Source organism: Carcharodon carcharias, chromosome 25 (assembly GCF_017639515.1).
Source record: "Carcharodon carcharias isolate sCarCar2 chromosome 25, sCarCar2.pri, whole genome shotgun sequence".
In the NCBI taxonomy this organism is placed as follows: Eukaryota; Metazoa; Chordata; class Chondrichthyes; order Lamniformes; family Lamnidae; genus Carcharodon; species Carcharodon carcharias.
Genome location: NC_054491.1, coordinates 15,769,328 through 15,793,049, shown reverse-complemented (window position 1 = coordinate 15,793,049; position 23,722 = coordinate 15,769,328). Strand labels below are relative to the sequence as shown.

The window sequence follows — 23,722 nt, the reverse complement described above, 5'->3', positions numbered from 1 at the left end:
ATGATACAACGGATGAGGGATTTTAATTATGTGGTGTGTCGATAGAAGCTGTGATTGTTTTCCTTCAAACAAAGAAGATTAAAGAGAGTTTAACAGAGATGTTGCAAATTAGGAAGGATTTTGATAGAGCTAATGAGGGGAAAAACTGTTTCCACTGGCACTAGGATTGGCAACAAAAGAAGGTTTAAGATAATTGGCAAAAAAATCAAATGGGGAGATAAGGAAAAATGTTATTACACAATAAGTTCTTATGACCTGGATCGCACTGCCTGAAAAGGTGATAGAAGCAGCCTCAATAGCAAGTGTCAATGTTAAAGAACTCACACATCTGATGGGGAACTTAAAATTTTAAGGTGTACATTCAAAATTAGCACTATAACAATGGCTGTTTGACATAAGAAGCTTTACATAAAGATATCTGCTAATTTGAATGGTTGGTTGTATGTATGAACACAATGCCCTTCAGACTGTGAAAATTGGGAAGCAGCCAGATTAGCCAGCTGCCTGTCCAGGGGCCAGGATTTTCTGTGCCCGCTGGTGACAGACATGTTTGGTGGCATGAGCGGACAATATGACACGATTGGTTTCATGATGTGGTGAAACCAATTCGTGGTCATCCAATTGGCCTGCCAATGGCAAGCCGCATTTCCCAGCATCAGGCATCGGACGCCTCATTATAATACATCTGCATATCATTACTGGGCCAGACCACCGGAACTGTCCACCCCCCACTGGATTGTCCACACATGTCGGTGGGAATACATGCTGATGTGTTTCACACCACATGAGCGATGTGCACCTGGCGGGTTGCATTTCACTCGAGATCTCAAGGTTTGTTTGCCTACATGGCTTCAGTCAGCACTCACAGTGATCAACGCCAGGCTTCACAGACAACACCACATCACTTTTAGCGGGGGCTCATGGTAGGTCTCTACCTACCAGATCAGCCATATGGGGGTGGCTTTTCAATGGCTACAGGGTGAGGGCGTGCTTGGCGAAGGGGGAGAAATGGCCTCAGGCAAGGGAAGAAGTTTTCAGAATTTAGAAGTCTGGAGTGCAAAGGGACTTGGGAGTCCTAGTCCAGGATTTTCTTAAGGTTAACTTGCAGGTTGACGCGGTAGTTAGGAAGGCAAATGCAATGTTGGCATTTATTTCGAGAGGACTAGAATATAAAAGCAGGGATGTGCTGCTGAGGCTTTATAAGGCTCTGGTCAGACCACATTTAGAATATTGTGAGCAATTTTGGGCCTCGTATCTCAGGAAGGATGTGCTGGCCCTGGAGAGGGTCCAGAGGAGGTTCACGAAAACGATCCCAGGAATGAAAGGCTTAACATATGAGGAACGTTTGAGGACTCTGGGTCTATGTACGATGGAGTTTAGAAGGATGAGGGGGGATCTGATTGAAACTTACAGAATACTGAAAGGCCTGGATAGAGTGGGGAAGATGTTTCCATTAATAGGAGAGACTAGGACCCAAGGGCTCAGCTTCAGAGTAAAGGGAAGACCTTTTAGAACAGAGATGAGGAGAAACTTCTTTAGCCAGAGAATGATGAATCTATGGAATTCATTGCCACAGAATGCTGAAGAGGCCAGGTCATTGAGTGTATTTAAGACCGAGATAGATAGGTTCTTGATTGGTAAGGGGATCAAAGGTTACGGGGAGAAGGTGGGAGAATGGGGTTGAGAAACTTATCAGCCAAGATTGAATGGCAGAGCAGACTCGATGAGCCAAATGGCCTAATTTCTTCTCCTATGTCTTATATGGTCTAAGCTGCAGGATGAGGGAAGGAAGGTATCCCAAGGTGTGTGTGGGGGCACATGTTGATTCATGCAAGTGGCCTCAAGATGGTGAGGGCTGAGGAGGCAGTCTCCAGAGGAGATGAGGCCAGATGGACATTTGGGGGCATGTGTATGAGAATGGGTGGTGATGTCCCTTGAGCTGGCAGTAAATGAGATGCCAGTGAATGTGCGATGGGCTTGAGTGTGTGTGTTTAGAGTGATGAGATTGTTGCCATACCCTAGCTGCATGGATGAGATCATTCTTCCTCTATCTGCATTGGATGGCCAACCTCTTCTGTGCAGCATTGGCACTGATCATCACTATCACCACCTCCCAAGCCTGGTTGGTCACACCGCTGACCATCCTTCAGCCAGAGCGGGGATAGAGGACATCGTTGTGGGCCTCCACAGTGTCCAAAAGGCCTTTCAGTGACTTGTCATTAAACCTGGGAGTTGCAGTCACTTTTCCTTTCATAGACGTCTTCCTGTCAGTAGTTGTGGGCTGGAAGCACTGAGATGTGTGCATGTGGCTCGACTTTAAATATGACACCCAGCGTGATGAAACACGAGTTGATGGCATGGCGGGCGAATGAGAGCTAGCCTGCCATCCATACGGCATGTTTCCCAGGAATGCATAACTAATACGGCGGGTTTGGGATAATACAGCTTGATATCCTGCCATTGCAGACGGCCAGTGGAACGTTGTTTTACCTGCCCGCTACCGCACTTAGTGCAAGCCTGGGACGATTCCGCCCAGAGTCTGAAACTTTATGAATTTGAACATTATGAATTGAGTTCATTCTCTGATAAGGTGATGTATTTCACCAAAACAATACATAACCACAGCTTGTGTCTTTGGACACAAAGTGGTCAAGTTCCCCCTCCCTGGGTTTTGTGACAGAGACATGTTAAAATCTAATATGACCATATTGGATTTATAAGTATAATTATATTTAATTATTATTTGTTTGACTATCCAATAACAATTGCTGACTATAGTGGATTCAAAATTGCATGAATTTTTACAACATTATTGACATGTTATGATTAGCTTTAGTTACTATCTTTAACCTCATGTATAAGTTGTAACCTCTAATTGGCTTCAGTAAGAGGCATATGGTTGTAGTCTCAAGTAAATATTATCTCGAGGACCCATATAGTCACACAATTCTAGGGGTCTGAGTTAGACTACTAAGGGCTAGTTTTGGTAAACTTTCAAAGAAGTTTGGTCTACTAAGACATGCCTCAATGTAAAACCTATCCTAAGATAACTTTGTTAACTTGGAGACTCCTGGACAAGAGGACTTTTATTTGAGGACTCTGTCTATGACTATGTAACTTTAATACTTAGAAACTTCTGTTAGTTGGGATTCTAAGCTAGCAATAAGTTCGAGGGAATAGACTTATATTGCCGGGCGGGTAAAGATGATAGAATATGTACTTGAAGAGGAAAAATTTACAAGACTATGGGGAAAGCTGGGGAGTGGGTCTTAAAGGATAGCTGTTTCAAAGCATCGGTACAGAAGCATTGGACTGAAAGAGAACTTTCTGTGTTGCATGATCCTGTGGTATAAGCTATAGTCAGCTTGGCTACGATGACTGACTGTCAATCCAGCAAATGGAAGCATTTTTGCTTGATTAGCATTTGCAACTTAGCATATAATTTTATTTTTCTCATTCATTAAAAAATGGTTTATTTTCAAAATATATAGATGATTGTTTTGCAGTTTGCCAGTTCTACATAAATACAAGTGCTTTACTCCACAGCGGCACTACAACACAACAAATGGAGCTGATAAAAATCAGACAGTCAAGGCGTGAAATCTGAAAGATACAGTCCACATGTAGATAGAAAAGCAAAAGGACTGACACATGGTAAAATATTAAACTAACATTCAAGGGTGATTTGAATAATAGCTAATCCCTTAACATTCAGGAATGTGAGTTTTAGGCATGTTTGCCCATCTGTGAACTTAAGTAATCCATTCATTCAAAAGCACAATAGCATTCACTTTAAACATGAAAATGTGACATTTTTATTGAATTAGACATTACACTTTCAGATGGAATTTTAATAGGTGCTGGGGAAACTAGTTGAAACACAGCATGTGGATTGTTGTTCCTGCACTAACACAAGTTAACTATTCAAGCACAAACAGAAGTATACGTATTTCTCCTCTTCTTACCAGCCTTATCCAAACAAAGTGAATTTTAGGATTTAGTTTGGTGCCTAGTTGGCGCGTGTCCTCAGTAATTTGTTAATTTGTACTTAAGGAGTTGATCTTTAGTATTGGGGAAACAGGTGCATGAAAAAAGACTAGAAATATTGGTCTCTTCAGTCTTAAAACAAGAAGAATGATAGAGGATCCAGCAGAGCTATATAAGATAGTACTGAAAAATAAATCCAGAACAATACTCTAAGAGAGTGTTATCCAATCCATGTGGCTAATTGCATTTTTGATTAGTAACTAATAAATGAATAGTAGATGCTTCAAGTTGTATGCGATCTTAGTACTAATATTTGAGCAACACATGCCTGTAGATTTTAACCTTTTGTGCATTTGTTGGTAAAGTGGTGAAAAGAGCAGAGTGCACAGGTTTTTTTTTTAATCAACTTGTGTGCTTTACGTCCTTGGTTGTGGTTTATTAGTTAAAACGGTATACATCATGGGTGAAAATGCCAGATTTTGGAAAGGAGAGCTGTCACCTTTGTCACCTCGACCAATCAGAACAATTACTTTGGGCCAGCAGAAGGAAGCAGGTCTAATCAATAATGAACGGCTCCAACAGGACACATCTTGGCAAAGGGCAAGAAGCACTAGTAAAGGGCAAGTGGCACCCAACCTTGTTCTTGATGGAGAGCAGGGGCGAGTCTCATCATGTAAGTCAATATTCTCAGCAATGACTCTGATGAAGTCAAGGTACCGCTCACAACTGCTGGCCAAAAATCTGCAAACTTCACTAAGATGCATTATGTCTGATAAATTCATGCAAGATTTCAAAACTTTGGTGAAAGAGGGAGACTGCAAAGTTGCATGCTGAATGATGGCAGACATTTGTTAATGTAATATACATGTCAAATATGTTCAGCTATTTTGTGTATAAAGGAGTATTCTACTAAAATTAGTGTAATTGGCTAATAATCATATCTTTGGCTAGTCAACACTATTCAAAAGTAAATAATGACAATAGGTCAAAAAGATGCAGGTTCAAAATGATGATGGCCAAATTTAGCACTGAAAGTTCTTCACACAGAAAATGATCAACACATGAAATTACTTCTGAGTATAGTTCTTGGAGTCATTTAAGACTTGGTTGGATGCTGTATTGAGAAAAGTGTAGATTATTTTAGGTGAATGAACTAAGGTGGGTCAAATGGTTTCTCTATCCATATTTTTGATGTGAGCTTATGAAAAGGTGATGTGGAAATGGAAAGGTCAAACTTGCACCATGTAGGTAACAGATTCTCAAATGCTTGTTAGGATAACAGGAGAATAATTTGGCATCACAGCTAACTGGTCCCATATTTGTTTTGGAAGTGCTTAATGTCATTACCAACTATAAAAGGGGAAAACTATTGCAAATATTAGCAATTGAACAATATGCTGTCACAAAAATTAAACGAAGACCTTCCAATAGTTCAGTATAGCTAGTTGACCAGTACAGTGAAAGGGCAAACTAATATTGATTAAAGAACATCTGTCTAATTTTTCTGGGATAAGCCTGGTCTATATGACTCAGTATGGTTATCCAGTGAGTAGCTGAGACCTAGACAAAGAAGACCCCAGGTTCCACCCAAGTTTATTCTGACCTTAACATGGGCAGTAGAAAAAATGCTACATTTCATCTTATTACTCCTGGATTAGAGAAGGGAGCAATCACCCAAGATGTTCCTGAAAATTATCCAATGACTGCTTCTAGAAATTCATATGCGTGGGTATTAGCATGGGATATATCTGTGATAGAGTAGCCTATCACTATAAGTGTTTGTACCTCATAATAGTTACTTGGGCATTGTACCTGAGAATGACCAGCGCCTGTGGTACTACATTGGTACTATGTCCTAGCAAGGTGTCAATACATTCAGAGGTAAAGAGAAAATTTGAAAGAGGAAATTGATGTAAAGGATTAAAATGGCAGTGATTTCAAAGCTCTTAGATTTGGAAATCTTTCTCATTTGGTTTTACAGTGTTGTTCAGTGGAAATATTTATCTTCAAATTCAACCAAAATTATTTTCAGCCAACATAACTGTTTAAGAAGCACAAGATATTCTCAATATCACTATTGATAATTATATCAATAGTCTAAGCATTCATTTAGGTTTCCTCTCCAGATGTCTTCTGTGAGTATTCCAGGTGAATAGTCATTATATTCTGGCATTGTAAAGGACCCATTTTCAGATGTGTGGCCCATTTCTATGTTTTCTGGCATGTGGGAAAAGATGGAGCAGATTGTCGATGTGCAACTGTAATGCTGGTGAGAAAAATACTCTTCAGGGGTTGAATAAAAGGACTTAGGATCCAAGTGTGAAGATGGACTGACGTCTTCTGGAGTTGATGGAACACATTGGGTAGAATACCCAAAATCCACTGTAGAGTAATTAGGCGATCCAGAGATCTGGAGAAGAAACAATGGAATTATCTGTGTGTGCACTTTAAGAAATGAATGCCACGAATTCTAATGTACTCTCGTCTCTGAATCAGATGGTTGCAGATTCAAGTCCCAATCCAAGACTTGAACACATAATCTAGGCTGACATTTTAGTGCAGTACTGAGTGTATGTGCCATTGTTGAAGGTACCATCTCTCACAACAAATAGAGGCCTAGCAGATGTAAACAATCCTTTGCCATTATTTAATGAAAAGATTAGGATATTCTCCTGGTATCCTGATCAAAATTCATCCTTCAGCAACAACACCAAATTAAATGAACTCATCATGCATCTCATTGCCATTTCAGGGACCTTGCTGTGCACACATTTAATTACCACATTTCAAAAGTATATTATTAGAAGTTCTTTGGAATAAGCTAAGGATGTGAAAATTGCAAATGTAAATTTTTTTTTTTGCCTGATTTAAATAACACAACAATTGATTTCCAACAATTTATTTCAAAAGGTGTGTACTTGCATCACCTTGACTATTCTTGTGCTGGAAAGATCTAATCAGAAATCTCAGGATAAGGTTATATCTCATCACAATGCCTGTGAACTTTGACTACACAGTATTATTTAGATGAACAATTTCATTGCCATCAAAGTACTGAAGTTTTTTTTAACTGGGATGATCATATCACAATGATAAAGCTAAGAACAGAATGGTTCTCAGGAACTACTGCTCCTCAAGTTACGCAAATACAGCTAAAGTCACTAAATGTCAGAAGAAATGTTGATATGCTCCAATTTACCACATGAATGACAGAACACTGCTTGTTTTGTTGAGTTCCAAAAGATGTCCGCAAAAATAGTCTTTTCAGGTGTCCCTGGAGAGGGAGCATGCGGTGTCTGCCGGCACTGTTGAGGCCTTCCATGCCTGGTGGGCACTGCAGGGAATGGGGTGCTTTATCGACCCTCTTAATCACATTTTGATTTGATGTTTGTAAGTTTTCTTTAAACTTTGTCTTTGGTTTTTTCAGCTAACCTGACTTAGGGGCTGTGTTTATTTTATCCCTTGTTTTGTTATTTGGTTGACTCTAAAAGAGTTAAAAATAGTCTTTTCATGAAGAGAGCAAAGCAAGATGTTCTTAGCATTGCAACAGTCTATCAGCATCTACAAAATGATTAATATCTCAGCTTTGAGAGGACTCCACCATTTATAAGTGGAATTGGCTGGATTTCCTTAACTGATGATTGGATTTAAAAAGGAAGTTTTCTCTGCTGCACATTTGGTTAGGTAAGTAAATTAGACGACCGACTCATTAAAGAGAGCAATTTACACTGGCTACGCAGTCAGACGCTCAATAAAGTATTGGGAAACGGTAAAATAATGAGGCTTAAATAGGTTCACTTACCATTGTAGAATGATTGCAGTGGATGGGTGGCTGGTAACTGGCTGGGGGACAGTGCAAGGTAGGAGGATGCGAGGTGAATGAGTTCTCAGCATAGAGGTCAGGAAGGTACCTTTCGTATACCTCAGTGCTTTCATAAAAGATCGGGTTCTGGTCGTGTGGAATATTCTCTGCAAACTGGTCACACTCATAGAAACTGGGTTCACATCCATTAGGCGGAGGGCAGACATTGTGGGGAGCTGGAAAGACAAAAAAAAGGAACATTTTCAAGCAGATTTTCGGGGGGAGGGCGGGAGTGAAATTGCCAGACAATGTTGCTGTCTCAGAGAGTAGATTTGACCGTCTGAGAGATATTCCAGATTGTACATGGAATGAAATTGTTTCTTTCAAGTTAATAACCAGACAAAAAATTTTCCCTCCCCCGGTTTCACGAAACGTCAAAATGGACTTTCATGAAATACAAGATGTCATTGAAAGGCTGAACGCCCATCACAACGGACAAAATCTGTCGATTTCTTCAGAAAGTCGCTTCCGCTTTGACCAGTGACCGGATCATTCCAGGTTTGCAGAAACATTCAGTTTGCAAGCAATGTGTTTACGGAAACAGCAGTGCTGTATGTGTAGTTGGGTGCCCGACTCTTACATCAACTAAGAGGGTTCGAACTTGCGTTCATCTTGCAACAGCTTCCAGCCTGGACAGTGGGAAGAAGTGTATAAAACACTGAACTTCTCAGAATTGAAAAAAATGGCCCATATCTCGCACTTAACATTTATTTTGGGGTTAACCTAATTAACTTTGAAACCTGATTCTCTGTGAACTGCAGCCTGTAGAACTTGCTCATTTGAATTGAACCCAGTGTATCTCAAAGTCTGTTATCGTTAAACTTGAATGTGTTTATCGAACAGCAAACGCTGTGAATATAGGTTTTCGAGCCCCAAGCAGAAATTTCCTTCAATACGGATGTCGTTTCAATGCCCAGTCAGTATTTTTGGTGTCGTTTGCTGAATAGTGCTCCTGTACAGCCTATACTGAATGGTACAAGATTGTCGGTGAATCAAATTACAAAGTAACGGATGTTTCCTGAGTTACATTCTGGTCCATTAAAATAATACAAAGGATTGAGGGTGTGATCAATTTGACTTTATTATGCTGTTTTCTTTCTAAAGCCATTTTTTTGGCTTTAACGTTTTTGGTTTAGATCTTTTAATGCTGCATTGGGTAGATGTCCACAGACCAACCAAGCTTCTATCCTGACGTTGTTTTAAAATGGTAGGATTGGGGTTTTATTTTTTGCTTTTCTGTAAGACTGAAGGTCAATTCGATTCGCAGGTGCACGGGGGGCGAGTGAACGCTCTGCTCAGCTTTGTGAATACCACACACAGCTCGCTCGACTTTTCAAAGTGAGGGTGGAGGGGGGGCGGGGGGGGTGTGCTGAATCATAAGAGAGCACAGACTCTGCACATACAGAAACACACACACACACACACAGAAGCTTGTTCAGCCCAGGCTCGGCGCCTAACAACAGCAAGTGGGAGGAATCCTGCACCTGATCTTGCAGATGCAGTGATCTCAGGATAGGACGTTTAAAATGTTGCGACGATTCGATGCCAGACTTTTTTTTTCATTTGGCAGCCCCCACACGCCCCGTTGTGTTCACAAAGCGCTCCTGCCGAAGCTGGTGGATGTTGGAGGGACCCTGCAGTCTGATTCGTTCCAATCTATTCCCCTGGATTCCTTTCGTCCACTCTGTGTGCCTGATTGGTGGATTGCAGATTATGCACTGCCTGGTCTTTAATATTAAAGAGTAGATGCCTTGTCTGGAAACGCGCGAAGCTATATATAAAAAAAAATTGGCCCCCTTTTGGAGAGGCGGATGTATTTTACTGACCTGGGTGCGAGGAAGAGACTGGCTCCGCGAATTGAAGACTGTTGCCCGTGGTAAGCTGGAATAAGAACATACAAAGTAAATTTGGGGAGTGGGGAGTGGTGCGGTGGCTGAGGGCGAATAAACGGAAAAAGTGTGCGAGCAACATAAAGTCAATCAGCAGATAGGATGGCTTAAATTATTAGTTTATACAAGAAAATATAATTAATTACAATTAAGTTTATTAAATATAAAATGTGAATTCCTTATCTGGCACATTCCATATTCAGTCTACCCTTTATTTTGTGTCCAGATTAGTTTGCTTATTCTATTTTATTTTGCATGTCTACACCGATTAATAGCCAGCCTTTTGTCATTTTGAATTACTGGAACCTGAAATCCCATTTACAAATCTTTTAACTAAACCGTTTAGGAGAGTTGGGCGAGATGGGTTTAGATGAAAATGTCTTTGAGTTTAAATTGACTCAGCTTGAAAGCGCCCGACGTGTTGCAGAGACTGTCTCAAGGCTTAACGCTGTCAGCATGGCTCCCTCCAGATCACATGATTTAAAAAAAAATCAGAGATCAGGTTTCCATTACATCACTAGTGTAGCTCTCAGACGGTGTCAGATTCTTTAACTGAGATCGATATTATTGACTTGGAAACATCCCAGATCTTTTGTTTTTACTCATAATCACAATACAAAACCAAAATCACAAAATGTGTTTTCTTTTTGCAAATCCAATCATTGTCGGGATCTTTCAAACCTTTACATTCATTAAAGAAGTGTAGTTGTGCGCTGCTTTCGGTTCCACGCTTCGAGTATTCAGTATTGAAAATCGACCAAAACTAAAGTTGATAATTAACTGTTTGGAAGAGAGTCATTGGGTAAAGTATACGGCTGAGCCTTGTATATGGTCAATGGCTAGCATAGGGCTTCGACTGGTCAAAAAAAAATCCCTAAAACCTACTATTGTGGAAGACATGGTCAGTTTTTAAATAGACTGGAAGCAGGATATCTTTTCAAAGCAAAATGCTTTATTTAGCAGAGATGGGTTCATTGGGTGTTTACGCAGGGGCCGGAAAAACTTAAAGGGCGAGTTCTTTCGGTGGCTTTTACCAAGACATGACCGGGAATCTGCTAACAACGTTGGAGAGTGGAGTGTCAATTCGACAGTCACACTCTGCTGCCCAGAGCTCCCTGAATAAAAAAATTAGATCTTTGTTAACTGCTGGTTTTCGTAACTGCAATCCGAAAACAATCCATGCCTCTTCGTTTGGTTAAAGTTCAGAAACATACCATAAAGCTGTTTACTCTAACTTGCTCTTTGCCGAAGATTCATTTTCAATTTTATCTTCCTTTTATATCTAAAAGAACTCAATACCCGCTTTGTGTTCATTAGAAATTAAGTAATGTAACATGTAGACAGTGTTGGAGGTGCGGCATACAATTGATATATTAAAAATTAAACATTCGTATCGCAAGTAGCAATTTCGCACTGCTAAATTTGTGGAGCCCCCCTTTGCATACTGTACCTCTCACACCACATTAAACTATTCAGGTACAGTATTCGTCTCAGTCAGGGTGCAGCTACTTGTCTCAATTGGGTGTTGATGGAGCCTGCATACCCTTGTAATAACTGCTGACCATGGATGGTATTGAGGTCGGCAGCAATGAAGTTCGGAGTATTTGTGTTTGGATGATAGTGCAGAACTTCACTTGGCCCCGGGCAACGCTTTTTAACGTTAGGTAATTCATCTGTGATCGGAAAAACGTTTAATGTACCCATGAATCATCCAGCGCAAGACACCCAATGGTAGAGAAAAAAAAGGTAGAGGTGGCATGGGGAGGGAGGGGTGGGGGGGCGGTGGGTAGAGGGGAGGTATGGGGGTGTGGGGGGAGGGGGGCGGGTGGAGGTGCCCTCACACCATTTCTGAATTAAAGTGTAGGCATTTAAACAATCAGCAAATGCTAAAAACCTGAGAGAAGAATGTTGGAAAAGATTCGGTCAGCATGTGTAAAGGAGAGAAGAGAGGAATGTCCGGAGTGTGCAAGTTTCCCCCGATTCTGAAGGGTCTGTTCTGTATTGGCAGCATTATTCGTTTTTACTTTGGAGTTGTGCAGCCATGGTCATATCCTTGAAACCATTTTGCATTAATATGAGATGATGGAATTCGACATCGACATGACTTGTGAGAAAAGTTATTGTTCATGGAATAAAAGGGACAGTAGCAACGTGGATACATGGCTGAAAAAATAGGAAGTAGAGATAAATGGTCCTTGGATATTTTTTGGGCTGGAGGAAGGTATGTAGTGGAGTTCTCCAGGGGTCAGTATTGGGACCCTTGCTTTTCCTGACATATATTAATGACCTAGATCTTGGTACGCAGGGGACAATTTCAAAGTTTGCGAATGATACGAAGCTTGGGAGTGTTGTAAACTGCGAGGAGGACAGTGTAGAACTTCAAAATGACATGGACAGGTTGGTGGAGTGGGCAGATAGGTGGCAGATGAAGTTCAATGCGGAGAAGTGTGAGGTGATGCATTTTGATAGGAAGAACATGGACAGATAGTATAAAATAAGGAATGAAATGTTGAAGGGCATGCAGGAGCAGAAAGACCTGGGTGTATATGTGCATAGATCATTGAAGGTGGCAGGACATATGGAGAGCAGTTAATAAAGCATATAGTATACTGGGCTTTATTGATAGGGACATACAGTACAAGAGCAGGGAGGTTATGCTGAATTTATATAAGGCACTTGTTAGACCTCAGCTGGAGTATTGTGTACTGTTCTGGATGCCACACTATAGGAAGGGTATGAACACATTGGAGAGAGTGCAGAAGAGGTTTCCAAGAATGGTTCCAGGGATGAGAAACTTCAGCTATGAGGATAGAGAAGTTGGGACTGTTCTCCTTGGAGAGGAGAAGGCTAAGAAGAGATTTGACAGAAATGATCAAAATCATGAGGGGGCTGGACAGAGTAGATAGGGAGAAGCTGTTCCCACTCATAAAAGGATCAAGAAAGAGATGGTACTGATTTAATGTGATTTGCAAAAGAAGCAAATGTGATGTGAGAAAAAAACTTTTTCACACGAGTAATTCGGGTCTTGAATGCACTGCCTGGAAGTGTGGTGGAGGCAGGTTCAATCAAGGCATTAGATGGTTATTTGAATAGAAACAATGTGCAAGGGTATGGGGAAAAGGCAGGGCAATGGCACTAGGTCATAATGGTCATTTGGAGAGCCAGTGTAGACACAATGGGCTGAATGGCCTCCTTCTGGGTAGTTAAAATTCTGTGACTCTGTGAAAGGAAGACTCGGCATTTCTATTGAGCCTCCCACTATTGAGCCTCCCACAAATGCAGGAAATGCCAAAGTACTTTACAGCCAATTAAGTACTTTTGAAGTAGTCACTGTTGTGTGTAGGAAACACAGTACAAATTTTCACACAGCAAGTTCCCACAAACTGTAGTATAATAATGACTGGATAATCTGTTTTAGTGATGTCGATTGATGGATAAATATTAGCCAGGACACCAAGGATAACTCCCCTGTTCTTTGAAAGTCCACAGCTCTGACAGTGCTGCATTCCTTCAGTATTGGAGCATTAGCCTTGATTTTTGTGCTGAAGTCCTGGGATGGGATTTGAAGCTAAAACCTTCTGAGTCAGAGGTAAGAGAACTACCTGCAGAGCCAGAGCAAGACCCTCAGCCTCTAGTTGTTTCTGAAAGCTTTAAGCCAGAACAGTGCTGACCAACCTATCAGCTTTTTAAAAAAATTTCAGAACTTATATTTTGGTTTTAAGGATGAACCAGAAGAGTTTCAAAACCACCACCTCAACAGCTCCAAGAAAAACTTGTACTTACATCTTTAATATAGTAAAACAACTCTAAGTACTGGGCAAAGCGGGTGCCAGTTGTAAGTTGTTTGAAGCTGAAATGATATAAAATCACCTCCTCCTGGTGGTCTCACACCATTGGACAAGTGGAGGAAATCAAAGTGACATTGCTCATTTTGTTTTGGCTCAGCATATAAACTGCTCAACCCTAAAACCAGATTAGCTATTTTTTTTTACATCATCCTCAGGAATAAGAATGCTGCTTTGTCAGGCTGCATCTCATGTCAGTTCCTAATTGACTGCAGTGATTGTTTTTTTTTACAACCGATTGACATGTAGGCCACTTGGAGGGCATTAAAACAGAACCAAGAAGGTGCTGGATATACCTCATTGCAGGTCAGAATAAACTTTATTTTGTGGGAAGCAAAGCCACTACATTTTTGCCATGCAACAATTACAGGAGGATGCATTAGCACAGATAAGTTTGTTGATATGGTTGAGACTCTTCTAAAGATCTTAGAGATTTTGCTATATGTTTTTTGAGAAGTTTGGGGAAAGGGGCAATGCAACAATTTGAATACATTCAATCTGCATAAGAACCTTGACACCTATCACCTGACCACCAGCAAATATTCCATATCAAGCCTGTCTTTGAAAGTATGCAGTGGGAGTCCCTGTTTCATGCAAGACAAACAGAAGATAAATATTAATCTAACTATTTGACACAATTGAATTGCTTGCAGTAGTAGATGTACAGGACAGTTTTTAAATACCAAGGGTGATAAATTCAGAGGATATCTGAAAACATAAATGTATTTCAAGTGTACTGACATGCAGTAAAGTTCTCTGATGCTTGTTTTAACAAGTGTGAGACTTTGCATATTTGGATCACATCCACAGATTGCTGCAAGCCATATCTGTCCCAGCGTTAATATGAAAAGATATATTCTGCTTTTGTTTTCTTGCTACAATCATTTTGCACATGACCCAAAAAAATCAGCAAATCATCTTTTTTTTTAGTTAATGGACTAAATGGTAAGCTGGGATTGCACACTGATTATTGTGCAATGTAAATATGAAGAAGCTTCAAGGATGCTGACATTCAGTAAAGTGCTCAGGTCTGCGATCAAATACAGCGCAGGATGAAGTGATAAAAGTATTTTCTCTATTTCACCATCTGCCTAGCAGCAAGATTGTTAAACAAATTTCAGCACTCTGAGCCACTTACTAGTGGGCACACTTTACAGCACAAAACTTCCCATAATTAACTCTGGAGAGATCATTCATCCAGATAGAGGGAAACATCGCAGTCAGTTTGCAAAAAATAAGAAAAAACATAACGATCCCATTTAGGAATGAGTCAAGTGACCAGATAATCGGTTTTAGTACTGCTGGTGAAGCTTTTCTTGAATCGTACCATGGAAAATTTTACAACCACCCTAGCTGGCAGACAAGGCTCGTTTTAATATTTTATCTGAAAGATGGCACCTATAACATAGCAACACTCCCTTGGTACTGTATTGGAATTTAACTCTGCAGCTTAAGTCTATGGAGGGTGGCTTGAATGACTTTCTGTCAAAGTCAAGAGTGCTACTGCTGAGGGAAGAGTGGCATCCACATGACAATAACGGCTACACTCCAAAAGTACATTAGCTATGAAGCTCTGGAACATCAAACCCATCCTACATATGTAAATACTTTCCTCCTTACTTTCCTCCTCCAATTATGTAGCCAGATTGAAGGTGGTTACAAGTTTGAAATCTGCAAGAGCATATTTGACAATATCAAGCTTAGAAATTGGCTCTGCGCAAAATTTCTTGTGCAGGCAATCTCATGATGACCTAAATAATCATTTGCAAATGTGAGTTATCGCTTTACTGTGCAATGTTAAAAATAAACTCTTTTTCAGTTATCTTGCAGCTTTTTCCACATACCATTGTAGCAGAATTATTACGCAATGTTAATTTTGTTGGTTATTGTATTGCAGCTGGAGAGTTTTGTAAAATTGTTAATTAAGGATTTTGCATGAATTTGGAGCTGCTTCAGGCAAAAGCACACAATAACTGGAATAAGTATTGGTAATCTCTGGAAGGATGAGAAACTAAAAAAGGAAATAGAAATGTTACAGTGGTAAAATAGGGCTTCTGGGGTACATTGTCTAGGGAATGCAGAATACTCAATGTAGAGTATTCTGCACCTAACCCATGAGCTGCTGCTGCTGATTCTGAGTGTCAAAGGCAGCGAAGTGTTTCATTCCTAACATTGATATCCTTGCCTCTTATGAAACAACATTGTACTCACGAAACACTAAATTTAAATGTATTGCTGAGAAAAGAGACATGCTATCAAAGGACAGATTCACAAGAATACCAATTGCAAAGGGAACAACAATTTACACTGCATAAGAAGAAAGTGCTAATTGGTTGGCAAGTTGACTCTGATTGGTAGAGGTGTTGACATGGAACACACAGGGCTCTGTCCTTTGCAGAAAAAAGGAGCATGTTGACACAATGAGGCCTTTTTCAACTAAACAAAAACTTTGGGGACAACCATTGCCTGGTTCACTCCCCATAGCAATGCCTTGACCAATCAGAGTTGTGGTGCATTCTCTGACAATGCCTCTACCAATCAGAGTCCACTTGCCAATGAATCAATGCTCTCTTCTCATGCGGTATAAATTGTTGTTCTCTTTACAATTGGTATTCTTGTGAATCTGTCTTCATGAGTGCAAGACGAAAAGCTTTTCTCTTTGTTTCAGCAATACTCAAGTTCTGTACTACCAAATGACTATTTAAATTTAAATGTTTTGGTTTTCAAATACAAATATAGAGCAATGTTCTGATTTTTTTCACTCATGGTAGGGAAACTATTGGAGAAAATTCTGAAGGAGAGAATCTATCTCCACATGGAGAGGCAAGGTTTGATCAGGTATAGTCAGCATGGCTTTGACAGGGGGAGGTCATGCCTAACAAATTCAATTGCATTTTTTGAGGAGGTGACCAGGTGTGCACATGAGGGTAGTACAGTTGATGTAGTTTATATGGATTTCAGCAAAGCCTTTGACAAGGTCCCACATGGGAGACTTATAAAGAAGGCAAAGGCACATGAGATACTGGGTAAGTTGATAAGGTGGATTCAAAATTGGCTTAGTTGTAGGAGACAGAGAGTGATGACAGAAGGCTGCTTTAGTGACTGGAAACCTGTGTCCAGTGGCGTACCACAGGGATCTGTGCTGGGTCCCCTATTATTTGTCATTTATATAAATGACATAGATGACTATGTGGGGGGTAGGAATAGAAAGTTTGCAGATGACACGAAGATTGGCCGGGTGATTAACAGTTGAGTGTCTAGGGCTACAGGAAGATATAGACAGGATGGTCAAATGGGCAGATAAGTGGCAGATGGAATTTAACCCTGAAAAATGTGAGGTGATACACTTTGGAAGGAGTAATTTGACAAGGAAGTATTCAATGAATGGCATGACACTAGGAAGTTCTGAGAAACAAAGGGACCTTGGCGTGTGTGTCCATAGATCTCTGAAGGCAGAGGGGATGTTAGTGGGTTGTGAAAAAGGCATATGGGACACCTGCCTTTATCAATCGAGGCAGAGATTACGAAATTAGGAAGGTCATGTTGGAGTCGTATAGAACCTTGATGAGACCACAGCTGGAGTACTGTGTGCAGTTCTGGTTTCCACATTATAGGAAGGATGTGATTGCACTGGAGGGGGTGCAGAGCAGACTCACCAGGATGTTGCTTGGGATGAAACATTTAAGTTATGAAGAGAGGTTGGATAGACTTGGGTTGTTTTCGTTGGAGCAGAGAAGACTGAGGGGCGACATGATCAAGGTGTACAAGATTATGAGGGGCAGTGACAGGGTGGATAGGGAGCAGCTGTACCCCTTAGTTGAAGAGTCAGTCACAAGGGGACATAAGTTCAAGGTGAGGGGCAGGAGGTTTAGGGGAATGTGAGGAAAAGCTTTTTTACCCAGAGGGAGGTGATGGTCTGGAATGCACTGCTTGGGAGGGTGGTGGAGGCGGGTTGCCTCACATCCTTTAAAAAGTACCTGGATGAGCATCTGGCATGTCATAACATTCAAGGCTATGGGCCAAGTGCTGGTAAATGGGATTAGGTAGGTAGGTCAGGTGTTTCTCACATGTCGGTGCAGACTCGATGGGCCAAAGGGCCTCTTCTGCACTGTGTGATTCTGTGATTCTGTGATTTTAAGATTGTTAATCATCACTTCTCCCATTATAATTGGAATAATTCCTGTGTAAATTCTTTACCATCGGGATACCAGAGTGGAAAGTGGCAATAGGATTTAACTCCACAGTAGTTTCAACAACTTAAGTAGGAAAGGTATTCCTTCCTTCTGCTATTGCCCCAGCCCTGTGTATATACAAAAATATCTATCTTCCTGCATTTTAGAAGATATAATTACATACTGCAACAACTGTAATAAGGATGTGTCTCAGAAATCTAACCTCAGAGCTTGATGGAGATGCGGAAAAGTACTGATTAACCTATCTGTTATTAATGAGCAAATTGCAGTCTAAAACATGACTCAACATGAATTATTAACTCTATGCTTGAATATTTGCATATGAGACTGAGCAGTAGTGATGGTGTTGCCACACTGCATTTTCAGTACAATGCTACCAAATTACAACAATGATTTAATAGAGAATCATGCCACTTGCACTCTCTTGTCAATGCAGGAAATGGAATTCAATGTATATACTTAATTGCTTGTATGGAGCATCACTTAAAGCTTCTAAGTGCTGTGAACTTTTTACGAATTGAGAACTACAGAAATGCTACTTGTGAGCTGGCCAACATTTATCCCTCAAGCAACATCTCTAAAACATCTCTATTTGACCATTATCACATTGCCCATATTACCTGTCCAACTTCCCATCTTTTACCAGCGGTTACAATTCGAAGTACTTCGTGGACTGTAAATTGCTTTCGGATTTTCTGAGATCAGGAGGCTTGACATGCAAGTCTCTTTTACTTTTTCAGTAGATGAAAACTCAGTGGGAAGTTATCAAAAATATATTCTAAAAAGATAAATGTGGAAGGCGGACTTTCAACTGGCAACAGTCACGCTCCTGCTACCGTGACCGGAAAAACCATTTTTGACAAGCATCAACTGATAATGGCAGCTCTAGAGGGCAAATCACAGCAAGCTTGCCAGAGTTAAAATGCTGTTAATCATTCAGTTTCTACCAAGAGGTGCAGAATTCTTCTTCCTTTGCAGTCATTTGTTATTCAATATCAATAGCCTGAAGGCAGGAATTTTCACTCCTTCATAACATCAGAAAGATTATACAATGCAGTAATTATATTAATTCCAAAACTTTTTAAACCTAGTTTCACACTGTACAAGTGTTGGACTCTGGGCATAACATCATGGGAGGTGAGAGGTGTGAAGCCTTTCAAATCATTTAACCTTGGAGTGTTCCTGAGTCAGATATGGTGTATCAGTGCATTCATATATCAATGTTTTGTGGCTACAAAAATGGCAATAAACTGTAGCATCAGCCTAGCATCAGTGATGGGGAAGCTTCTGGAAATGATATTCCAGGACAAAATTCATTCATTGTCACTTGAAAAAATTTGGGCTAATGAATGACAAATAATGCAATTTGTTAAATGCAAGTTTTGACTGAAAAACTTTTTTGAGTTCTTCAATAAAGTAACGGAAAGGCTAAATGAAGACAATATGGACTGTTAAAAGGTATTTGATGATGTGCCACATTATTAGACTTGAAAGCAAAATTGAAGCCCATTAAGGGGGCAGTGCTAGCATGAATGCAACACTGGCTAAAAGGCCAAAATCAAGGAGTAGTGATGAGTGGTTGTGTTTTTTTTAAGCTGGAAGGAAGTATACAGTGATCCACTCACAATTCTTCATGATAGATATTAATGGCTTGAACTTGGGTGTTAGTGTCATAATTGCAAAGTTTGCAGATGACACAAAACTTAAAAATATAGCAAACAATGAACAGGACAGTAGCAGACTTCAGGAGGACATAGACAGACTGGTGAAATGGACAGACAGCTGGTGGACGAAATTTAATGCAAAGAGAGTAAATTGATGCATTTGCTCAGAGAATGAAAAGAGGCAGCAATATACACTAAGTAGCGCAACATTGCAGAGTGTGCCCAATTCTTTGAAGTTGACAGGACAGGTTGATAAATCTGTTTTTAAAAAAAACATAAAGGCTCCTTGGCTTGATACGTAGAAACATAGAATAAAAAATGAGGAGAGTTATGCTAAACCTTTATAAATTGTTGGTTAAGCTTCAGTTAGAATATTCAATTCTGGGTCCACACTTTAGAAAGAACATCAAAGCCTTGGAGAGGGTACAGAGAAGATTTACCAGAATGATGCTAAGGGTCAGGGACATCTGGAATGTGGAAAGATTAGAGAAGCTAGGCATGTTCTCATTACAAAAATGAAGGTTAAAGGAGGATTTAATAGAGGTTTGCAAAATTATGAGGTTTTGGTAGAGTAAATAAGATGAATGATTCCACTTATGGATCAACTGGTAAGTAGGGGACACAGATTTAAGATAATTGGCAAAAGAATCAGAGAGGAGATGAGATTTTTTTCATTGCAGTGAGTTGTTATGATCTGAAATGCACTGTCTGAAGGGATGGTGAAAGCAGATTGAATAGCTTCTTTCAACAGGGATATATACTTGAAAAGGAAATATTTGTAGGACTATGGGGAAAAAGCAGGTGAGTGATTCTAATTGGATAGCTGCTTCAAAGAACCAGCACAAAAATAATGGGCCAAATGTCCTCCATCTGTGCTAGGACATTCTATGGGTCTGTGTCAGAAATTTCTGTAAAGCCGGCCAATGCTGAACTTGAAATTACTGAAAGACTGACATTTTTATAGCATATTTCACAACCTCCAATCTTTTTAAATCCAATGAAGTACTTTTGAAGTGTAATCAGTATTGTCATGTAAGAAATGTTGCACAGTGCATGTCTCCACAAACAACAATGTGATAATCTGTTCTAGTGCTGTTAGCTGAGGGTTAATATTGGCCAGGACTCTTCAGCTCTTCTTCAAAATTTGCCATGGAATCCTTTACGTCCACCTGAGAGGGCAGACAAGCCTTGGTTTAATATCTCATCTGAAAGATGGCAACTCCTACAGTGCAGTACTTCTTCAGTACTGCACTGAAGGACCAGGCTAAAATTTTGTGCTCAAGTCTCTGGAGTGGGACTTGGAACTCACAACCTTCTGACTAATCAATGGCTGACACCTGGAGGACATCTCTATCATGAGGTGTTATTTTTCTCGTGCTTGCATGATTTATAAAATTAATCTTCTATTCCAGACAGATTAGAATTATTGGCTGTGGAAGGTAGCTAACATGTAAAGGAGATACCCATACCGCTGTGGTGGTGGTTGTTGCTGCTGCTTGAAGAGCCCTTCTTTGCTGCAAAAGCTCTTTAACGGTGATCTTCACCCTCACCCCTTGGTAAACCTTCTGTTTTTCTGTTGGTGAAATCAAACTTGATTATAATACAGAAGCACAGACACAGCATTGGTCCAATTTTAACTCACATAAAACCCATTCATTTAATTGGGCCCAAGCTAAGGCCTTGGCCTTTGTACCTGAGTAAACACTTTAAAAATAGATACATTTTTACACTTAAACAAATCTCATTCACCTGAATTTCATTCCATCATTTAATTTCTTAAACAAAAAGATGTTCAGGTTTCTCATGGTGTGTTCCAAGTCATTCTTAATCAACTGATATAAGTGTAAGTGAGATGAGGTTGCAGTCTCAAAGATCCACATGTGGTACTGTTGGATGCAGGGAATCAGTGTCACATAATCCATTTTGTTCTATTGTCTCTTCTACTGTTCCACCCACAAGCAACTGAATGATGAGCGGTACAGGTAACTCAACACTGAGTTTGTTGAATATACATGTCAGAAAAAGCAGGACCCATTTTAAAGGTATAGAATATGCTGTCAGGCAAATTAAGATAAAATTCTATTCTGAAACATAAATATCAATATTTATACCTATATTATACACAAATTTATATATACACATCCACTTGAAGCACTTAGAAATATCCCAAGGCACTTTATAAGTTTTTTCCTGTTTTGTAAATATGCTTTTAGAAAATTTGTAATTATGTTGCGTTAGAAATTTGGAAGAAGAAATCCATAATATGTATATTCAGGATGTTCCAAAGTGCCTCACAGCTAATGCAGTACTTCTGCTTTGTGGTCAAGGCTGTAAAGAAACACACAGCAAGGTTCTACAATGGTAATGAGATGAGTGACAAGATAGCAAATTTTAGTTGAGGGGTAAAATGTTTGGCTAGAACACTGTGGAGAGCTTCACTGCTCTTAATATCATAGAATGTTTACAACACAGAAGGAGGCCATTCAGTCTGTTCTGTTGGTTCCCTGTAAGGCCAGCTCAGTTGGTCCCACTCTGCCTCTCTTTTCCTGTAACCTTGCAAATCATTTTTCTTCAGATGCTTATCCAAGTCCCTTTTGAAAGCCCCAACTGTATCTGCCTGCACCACACTCCCAGGCATGGATTCCAGATCCTAACCAATCACTGCATTAGATAAAGCTTTTTTCCTCGTCTACATTGGCTGTTCTGTCAATCACTTCGACCCTTCCACCAATAGGAACAGTTTCTCTCTATCTGATTTGTCTAGACCCTTCAGGATTTTGAACACCTCTACAAATCTCCTCTAAAGCTTCTAAGGGGAATATCCCCAGTTTCTTCAAAGAGTGCCATGGGATCTTTTATCTCCAGCTGAGATGGCAGACAGGGGGCAGTGTTTTAACGTGGCATCGATAAGAGAGGCACTCCCGCAGCACTGCACTGAAGGAACGGGCAGACTACATTGGAGTAGAACTTGAAATCATAACTTCCTGACTCCTGAGGCTAACGTGCTGCCTTTGAGATATAAATTTGGATAAGGAGAGGCTGGTTCAGAATAGAAGAATGCTGTTACTGTTCCAAATGTGGGAGTGTGCATATTTCTGCCATGCTCTCCTGCCTTAATTAACTACTCAGGATTTGCTGAAACATATTAACATCTTGAAACCCGAAGCCACATCAGAAATTCAAGCAAGCTCCTGTTGAAATAAAAAAGTGGAGCTTTTTACTCCTGAACCTGTTTTCTTTAAGCCCTTAAATTTTATATGAGTTTAATATACAGTTTAGCACCGAAGTGATAACTGAGTTATCTAGTTAGCCCCACTCCCCTGTTATTTCCCCGTAGCCCTGTTTGTTTTTCCTTTTAAAGTCACTGTTGAACCTACCTCTACCACCTTTCCAGGCAGTGCATTCCAGATAAACAACTGGCTCAAGCAAAACTCATCTCCCCGGTGTAAAAACACATTGATTTATCTTGCGTTCCAGAAACAAAACCTGCTTGGATTTTTTTTTTAAATTCAGAATAATAATGTAGGTATTTTAATCAACTGGTGAACATCGGGCGTGAGAGTCCGCAGTCCCCCTTCTCCAGCGCTAAGCCGAGAGCTTCGTGCGAGTCTGATAATATCTTAAATCTGAAACCGCATTAACTGGGAGCTGCACGCCACATGTACACAACTCCTGTGTGTGGCCGCAGGAGCCAATTCGACTTGCTGATCCACACCTACCTGGGAAGGCGCATGGTTCGTGTGAGGGGATAAACTGCACACTCCTCGGAGTTAAATTTTCTCACCACAATGAAAAAAAAAACCCGAAGCGCCACTAATTCTTGCTTTCTGATCGACATATTTCTGTAAAGTAATTGGACTCTCGCAATATATATATGTGTAAATGTGTGTGATTCTTGAAAAACAAATACTAATTTCCATTTACTTTATGTGTTCAGTGACTTTCTTAATGTTTGAAACTGTTTCCAACATACAGTTGTTGGGGCTTTTAAGAAATACGAAATATAGACATTTCGTGCACTTCAAACGCGCGAAAGAGATGGCAGAGAAGTGGCAAACGATTTCTATGAGCGCGATCCCGTGATTCAAGGTGGATTTTTTAGCTCGCTTGTTTTTAAAACCGAGAACCCTGTTGCCTCTGATGCACCAAGTTGGTCTGCACTGAGACTGCCCTAACCAGATCCTGGGACGTATTGCATTCAGGGACCCTCCCGGGCGTTTTAAACAACACCGGGTTATTGGAGGAATTGAATTCCATTCAGATCCCAGTTAGAGGAACCAAC

General features: G+C 40.3%; 1 protein-coding gene across 1 annotated transcript; it reads right to left on the bottom strand.

The window, feature by feature from the left end:
• Positions 1-3,795: 3,795 nt before the first annotated feature.
• Positions 3,796-23,451, bottom strand: linc.pou2af1 (lnc RNA pou2af1). Its single transcript, XM_041174264.1, has 6 exons — positions 23,439-23,451; positions 22,818-22,856; positions 20,910-21,013; positions 9,676-9,730; positions 7,790-8,025; positions 3,796-6,397 (listed from the first exon to the last, which is right to left on the bottom strand). The coding sequence occupies exons 1-6, from the start codon at positions 23,449-23,451 to the stop codon at positions 6,077-6,079; spliced, it is 768 nt and encodes a 255-aa protein (XP_041030198.1). The 3' UTR covers positions 3,796-6,076.
• Between the last annotated feature and the right edge of the window lie 271 nt (positions 23,452-23,722).